At 59.6% G+C, this 7,446-nt stretch overlaps 1 protein-coding gene across 1 annotated transcript; it reads left to right on the top strand.

The window, feature by feature from the left end:
• Positions 1–794: 794 nt before the first annotated feature.
• On the top strand, positions 795–4,006 carry LOC128847893 (fibrinogen-like protein 1-like protein). The gene is made up of 4 exons (XM_054047624.1): positions 795–861; positions 956–1,099; positions 1,871–1,933; positions 3,077–4,006. The coding sequence occupies exons 1-4, from the start codon at positions 795–797 to the stop codon at positions 3,703–3,705; spliced, it is 903 nt and encodes a 300-aa protein (XP_053903599.1). The 3' UTR covers positions 3,706–4,006.
• The last annotated feature ends 3,440 nt before the right edge of the window (positions 4,007–7,446 follow it).

The raw sequence follows: 7,446 nt of genomic DNA, 5'->3' as shown, positions 1-7,446 counted from the left end.
CAGGTGAGGGGCAGGGAACTGGGACACTGCGCGGTGGGTCATTGTCTGGCCCAGGCCCTTCCTAGCTGGAGGCCGAGGCATTTCCTTCAGGTCACCTTCCGCTGCAGCTGGGCCACGGGCCCCCATAGCCACTAGCCCAGCCAGGGATCCCAAGTGAGGATTGTCACGGCTGGCTCCTCCCTGCTGCCAGCAGCTCTTCACTGCCAGGGAATTCCTGAAATCCTGTGTGCCCCTCCCCCACCCACCTCCTGGGGCTGTGAGTGCCCCCCCCCGGACAGCCCCTCCCCCGAGCTCTGAGTGCCCCTGGCCAGTCCCTCCCCTCAGCCCCCCCCTCCACTTCCTGGGGCTCTGAGTGTCCTCAGCCTGTCCCCCTCCCACACCCCGGGGCTGAGTGACCTTGGCCAACCCCCGTCCCTTCAGGAGGAACTCCCAGTACCCACCCAGCCCCCACACCTCAGGGTTCCCCTCCCTGCGGCTCTGTGGCCATACCCCCCACCCCCCTGTCCGTGGGGCTCTCATTACCCACCCTTCAGGCCTTCCCAGGGCTCTCAGTGCCCCCCCAGCCCCAATCTCCATTTTCCCTTTCTCTCACCCACTCTCCCGCCCTTCCCTGCCCGGTTATTTCCATGGCACAGGCGTGTCTCTGTGGGGCGGGAACATTTCTCCAGGGCGAGTCCCAAACTCCTCAGCACCCGCCCCCCTCCTGGGAGTCTCTGTCCCAACGGGGCCGGTTCCTAGCATCTCCTCTCTGCCCCGTGCATGCCTGGCCGGTGGCCGGCTGCCCAGCCAGACTGATGGGCGAGGGCGGCAGTGCCAGGCTGTGCTGGGCGAGGCGGGAGGGTCCAGCAGTCCCAGCTCTCGGTTGTGCTGTTCCCGGGCAAAGGGAACTGGGAGTCGCGGCTCCTGAAGGGTGGGTTTGTGTTCCCAGCTTCTCACCGGCTCTTCCCTTTTGCAGCTGTCCGGTGCCCTCGTCTCCTGCTCCTCGCCGGCCTGCTGGCCCTGTCAGCCCCAGTTCTCACCCTGGAAATACACAACCTGAACATCTTAAAGGGACCCACCCATGCAATCCGGAACATCCACCCAAAGCACCTGAAGGCAGGTGTGTCATGTGTCCGCTTCTATAGCCCTCCCCTCTGGCCCTAGGGATCCCTGCCAGCCCTGGGGCCCCAGGACGTCACTCACTGGCTGCCTGGGGATTATGGAGGCCTGAAGCCACTGGGAGAAATTACAATCCAACCGTAGCTCTCTATTCAAACCACGCTGAGCTCTTTGGTGGTTTGAGGGAGGGAGGGAGGGAGGGAAGTTCGGAGGAGCACAGGGGCTGGCCCATTGCAGTGCAGGGAGCAGCATGGGACAAAGCCAGGAGGTGCTGGTTGCCTTGGGCAGCAGAGGGGGCGCGGAGGAGTGAACTGGTGCAGCGTGGGCCCGAGCCAGGCAGGGGCAGACGGGATGAGATGGGGGTGCTCGGGCAGCAGGGCGACTGGTGCAGAATTAACACAGAGCTCGAGCTAGGCAGGGCAGGGCTGTGCAGAGCTGGAGGGGAGGCACGGGGGCTGGAAGCTGCTGCAGGAGGAGCTGCAGAGCCAGGGAAGGGACTGGAAGGCACAAGTTGGTGTGGGCAGAGCCACGGGAGCGGGCGGTGAGTTTGGTGGCTGCATTTGGGCCAGACTGGAGAGGAGCAGACGGAAGCCAGGTAGAGCGGTGAGGGGGGTTTACAGAAGTGTGGGCAGAAGAACGGTTTGTCCTGGATGAGGGTTTCAGGGACACGGAGAAGGGGAGGCGAATGCACTGCTAACACTCTCTGGTGCTTGGGAGACAGTCTCTGAAAACCCCTCATGTCACGCGGATCTCCCAATTCCTGTCCCTACAGATCAGGGGAAAGGGAACCTGCGGCACAGCCGAGCCAGTGACCCGCAGTTACCAGAGGCCCACGGTAAGAGTATCCCACGCTTCACCTATCCACGCCTTGCAGAAATGAGATGCAAGAACAACAAGAAGCAACAGAGAGTCCTGTGGCACCTTTAAGACTAACAGAAGTATTGGAGCATGAGCTTTGGTGGGTGAATGCCCACTTCATCAGACGCAAGATTCACCCACGAAAGTTTATGCTCCAATACTTCTGTTAGTCTTAAAAGTGCCACAGGACCCTCTGTTGCTTTTTACAGATTGAGACTAACACGGCTACCCCTCTGATATGAAGAACAACAAGAGTTATTCACACAGCTTCTCCCTGCAGGGCAGAACAAGGCATTGGGATGCATTGTCTGACCGGGCCATAGGGGAATCCCCAGGGATTATACAGGCCCCTGGGAGCAGGAACTCTGGTGACAGAGGGTGGGAGGGTGTGGGGGAAAGGGCTTGATACACACAGGCTGTAACGTGTCCTGCAGAGGAGAAGCTTTGGGTCATGATCTTTCTGCAGGAAAAGTGGCACCACTGATAGACTGTGTGGGATCCAGGACCCAGGGCTGTGACCCACTGGGCCGTGTCCCTCACTACTGCAGGTGTGGGGAGTTTGCAGCCAAAATTTGGGATGAGTGGCAAGATCCTTTGACTCCACAGACTCCTCCTTTCCCTGGCAGCTGGTGTCGGTGGCCTCAGCACACACGCCCTGTTGGAGAGCCCTTGGCACAGGAGTTTGCTGAGAGCTGAGGGGGTGCAGAACCCACTGCTGTAAGATACAGTCACCCCACAGGACACACGGTGCTGTTAGCTCGCAGTGTCCCACGCATCATGTCTGCCGTGTTAAACACCTCCCCGAAAACCCCTGCAGAGTATGAACAGGGGCCTGTTTGTCTTCTGGGAAACCTACGTGTGCACGTGCAAAGTAGCTAGTTAGAGAATAAACTGCCCAGGAGTGGGTGACAGGACTGTACCAGCAGATTCGGGCTCAGTGTCTGCATCCCTTGTTGAAGCCTCTTTGACAATGGGCTGGCAAAGCATGCGGGGTGTCAGTGCAGACACTGCTGTCTGTGGCACACCGGAGGGGCCCTTTCTCACTGACCCAGGGTGGGAAGAGCTGAGCAGGGTTCTGTTCCACAGGGTTTAGTGAAAGCGATCTCTCTCTTGTGCACAGTCTGGCCCAAGGACTGCAGCGAGATAACCTGGAACAGGGTCAGTGGCGTCTTCGTCATCCAGCCCACAGGATTCCACCAGATTGTCGTTTACTGTGACTTGAACAGCACCAGCGAGGGCTGGACGGTCCTCCAGCGGAACCGGCACGACACACAGATCACCTGGGCTGAGTCCTGGAGCACCTACAAGTACGGCTTTGGCAACGTGCAGGATGACTACTGGTTGGGGACGGAGTACATCTATCGGATCGCCAAGCAGAAGGTCTACCAGGTCAGGTTTGTCATCCACGATTCATCCGGCACCATGAAATACGCAGACTACAACCTCTTCGGTCTGGAAGACGAGTCCAAAGGCTACAGGCTGAGGCTGGGCTCTTACACTGGGATTGCAGGGGACGCCATGGCTTCATACAATCCTAGCACCATGCATGACAACATGAAGTTCTCCACTAAAGACCTGGATCAGGACACTTCCGGTGGGAACTGTGCGTCTAGCTATGAGGGGGGCTGGTGGTACTCGGCTTGTCATTCTGTTCGACTGAACGTCAAAGGGAGCATCACTTGGGGTAGTTTCTGTAGTGGGAACTGCCAAGCCTCCGCCATCCTCATCAAACCAGCGTCCTACTGTTAGTCACCCCTTCCCCACCCTCCTGTCTGCAGTGAGGCCAACCCCTGCTCCACGAAGGGAGGGAAAAGGGTCAGAGTGTATCATGGCCAAACCTCCCGCCTGCTTTCACAGGCCTTGCTGGGGGAAGTATCAGGGTTACCCAGGAAACGGGGACACTTTCCTTCTCCTCTCCCTCCCTGCAGACTTTCTGAGCTTTTTTCCACTGGGCCTTTCTCCGCTGGGCTGACTCCCATGCACCAGCGTTCGGCTGGAGTGACTCTTCCGCGTCATTTTAGCTCGGCGATGCGATGAGCAGGCCTAGAGGTCACTGGAAAGGTGAAATCCCAAGCATGGCGGGAGCTTCTCAAACACCCTCTGCACGGCCCTGCCTCGGGATCCAGGCTTTGAAATAAACACACACTTCTAAGCAGTGAGGTCTGCAGATGGTAATTCTGTGCCCTGCTGTCACTGTCTCTCCGGGTGCTCCCATGGGCACCACGCTGCTGGAGAACATGCCTGGCATTACCAGGTTCACAGGCAGAGCATACGGGGCTGCTGGGATGGGTCTGCAAGAGTAAATCTCCAGGCCACCAGCCCTTCCATTTGGGGCGGGGAGGAGGAGAGACTGGGGCCAGAGGGATTTTCTGGGGGAGGAAAAAGAGGGGATGTGAGCGGGAGGAGAGACTTGGGCCCTTAGTGCTGGGAGAGAGGAGTCCTTGGGCCCCCTGCCCTCCGGACCACATCCAGAGAGCCTGTAGGGCGGAGGCAGCGTCCATCCCACTCCCACTGCAGGCGGAGCCGCTCCTCGCCTGAGACTGAAGGCTCTGCCCGCAGCTCTGCCTGGTCACGTGCAGACTCCTGGAGCAGGAGTGCGGTGCCTCATACCAGGGCATCCTGTGGCAGCCCCCATCTATGGGGTATCACGCTGGGCCTAAATGCTGCGGCCAGGTCCCTGGATTCTGCAGCACTTCATTTAAATTAAAGAATGGTGCCCAGGGGCTGGGGCCGAGGGCATCTTCGTGGGGTTGGACCCTGCTGGCTGGAGCCATGTGCCAGCAGGGACCGGGTGGGGAGGCCCCAGACCACTGGGCCGAATGCATCCCACTGCTTGTGTGGTAAAATGCAGCCTGTTTCCCCAGCTAGCACATGGTCCCATGGCAGCTTGCACACTAGTTAGCTAGGAGTCTGGCCGCACCCCTTGGCGGAGGACAATGCCCCTATGGCGGCCCGCAGGCCTGGTGCAAGGACTGGTCCCTTTCCCTAGTGCTGTCTGGGCCCAAGGTAGGAACCCTGCCCCACTCCTGCACAGACAGGGGGAGGGGAGGAAAGAGGTCCCTGGTGCTCCCATGCCACCTAGCACAGGGCCTGGCTCTTCATCTCTACATCCGTCCTGCCCCTGCAGTCAGCAGGGCCCAGTTTTCTGAAGGGATCAGTGCCCCCTCCCTCGGCATCACCGTGGAGCTGCTCCGTGTAACACCATCATTCAGCTTGTGCCGATCAATCCTTTCATAGGAAACATTTGAAAATGCTTTGAAATCTCCCGGCTCCCTCCCAATCCGGGGCTCCTGGCCGGCCCCTGCCTGTCGCCACGGGCAGGTTCTCACACTCCCCTCAGAGCACACGGGGGGATGGGGACCTGGGACGTTAGACAGTGGTCTGGCCAGCGAAATCCCTGTTCTTTGTTCCTGAGCCGCACCTGGCACTGATGCCAGTCCCATTCCCAGGCCGTGAGCTCACACGCAAGCTGCCAACAGAAAAGGGGCATGTTCATCTTCCCTCTTCAGCAGCATTGGCTGATCCCACTGCGCCCTGCAGAGCCACAGTGAGCCAGGGATGCTGGCTGGGCAGCACGGGGTGTGGGCTGGGCCCTGGGAGACAGGCCATGGGCGGAGCAGGGGTGGGGGCAGGCAGGGCTAAGCAGGGCTCTGGAAATCTGTGGGGAGGATGTCTGTGTGTAGGGGGATGGACGGGGGAGCTTGACTGTGGGATTGGCCTGAGCTGGGAATCTGGGCTGGGCAACAGTGACTGTCTCCACAGTAAGGCAACTAGGGCTTCCCATAGGGCTGTGCCAGGGAACAGAGGCTGCAGCTTCAAGCAACCATGCAGGGGGTTCCCCAGAACCACAGGTTCCCCCACAACCCTGGTCCAGTCCTCCAGACACTCCTCCCCCAATGCTCTTCTCTCCCATAATTCCCTTTATCCCGGTCACCACCTTGCCCCCACGTTCCCAATTGCCCCGCCTGGCTCCCCAGCTCCCCTCCGCTCTGGGCTGCTGTGAGCGCGGAGCCGCGGAGCGTGCTCTTAGCTGGCTGCTCCAGGGACACTGTCCTGGCAGAGGGAACTGGGAGTCGCGGCTCCTGAAGGACGGGTTTGTGTTCCCAGCTTCTCACCGGCTCTTCCCTTTAGCAGCTGCCCGGTGCCCTCGTCTCCTGCTCCTCACCGGCCTGCTGGCCCTGTCAGCCCCAGTTCTCACCCTGGAAATATACAACCTGAACGTCTTAACGGGACCCACCCATGCAATCAGGAACTTCCACCCAAAGCATCTGAAGGCAGGTGTGTTGTCTTGTTGTCACATTCCCAGCTTTGCCCAGCTGGCAGAGCGTTTGTGGCTCCCAAGTGCTGTCTCTGTGTCTCACCCGACATTCATCCAGCAGGGATGGGGAGGAGCTTGTGGCTGTGGTCACCGTGTGATTGTCCTCAGTGGCCCCTTGGCCTGTGGTTTGCGGTCCGGCCCTGCCAGCATCTCTTGAAAACTTACAGGAGCCAAACCCCCTCCAGGCCAACCATCTTTGTGGGTGTTTGTCCCCGGGGGGGTGGGAGGGAGGACAGGCCAGGATCGCCGGGCCATGAGGCTGGGGTCAAGTCAGAACATTGGTTATATGCCCAGTGCTCGGCCCTCGGCTGACAGTCAGATCCAGGGTGTGCCCAGAACAGGGCGGCCCGGGTGGGCTCCATGTGGCCAGGAGAACACACACGCATGTGTCCCTGGCACTGGTCACACGGACGCTGAGCTCCCCCAGGATAACAAACCTGCGGGATTCCAACCCCATTAGACACTGTGGGACACAAGCAAATCCACAGCATGGACCCACCCAAAGCCGGAGGACAGATAATGATAACACGACTCAGACAGTAATAACAGCAACCCGTGACATCTTCCTACTGCAGCGTTACCCAGAGGCCCCAGTTGTCACGGAGGATGGGGGAGCCAGGGCCCTGCACCCCCCACTTCCTGCAATTCACTGGGACTCTCAGCCAGCCAGTAAAACAGACGGTTTATTAGACGACAGGATCACAGTCCAAAACAGAGCTTGTAGGTACAGAGAACAGGACCCCTCAGTCAGGTCCAACTTGGGGGTAGGGGGCCCAGACCCCGGTGCTGGGCCTCCCTCCGTTTCCCCAGCCAGCTCCAAACTGAAACCCTCCAGCCTTTGTCTCTTTCCTGGGCCAGGAGGTCACCTGATCTCTTTGTTCTCCAACACCTTCAGTTGGCACCTTGCAGGGGAGGGGCCCAGGCCATCACTTGCCAGGAGACAGGGTGTCGGCCATTCTCTGTGGAGACCCCTGCACGGCCCTGCCCTCTCGGGCTCTGCAACAATCACACCATTATCCCATCACCTAGATACTTAAGAAATGCATAGGGGAAACTGAGGCACCCACATTATTCAGAGAAAGCATAAGACCATTCCCACTTCGTCACACCCAGTCTGGAGGCAGGGTGCCTAGGACTGGACACTGCACCCCCAGGGACAAGAGGACAGGCCC

Source organism: Malaclemys terrapin, chromosome 13 (assembly GCF_027887155.1).
Source record: "Malaclemys terrapin pileata isolate rMalTer1 chromosome 13, rMalTer1.hap1, whole genome shotgun sequence".
In the NCBI taxonomy this organism is placed as follows: Eukaryota; Metazoa; Chordata; order Testudines; family Emydidae; genus Malaclemys; species Malaclemys terrapin.
This window is presented reverse-complemented; position numbering and strand designations above follow the sequence as displayed.

What these genes read in the sequence shown, in the direction of transcription:
- LOC128847893 (XM_054047624.1), top strand. Translation starts at nt 795, where the DNA reads ATGGGCGAGGGCGGCAGTGCCAGGCTGTGCTGGGCGAGGCGGGAGGGT. An exon ending in TCCAGCAGTCCCAGCTCTCG is followed by an intron (nt 862 to 955) that starts GTTGTGCTGTTC and finishes TCCCTTTTGCAG; the next exon opens with CTGTCCGGTGCCCTCGTCTC. An exon ending in CCCAAAGCACCTGAAGGCAG is followed by an intron (nt 1,100 to 1,870) that starts GTGTGTCATGTG and finishes CTGTCCCTACAG; the next exon opens with ATCAGGGGAAAGGGAACCTG.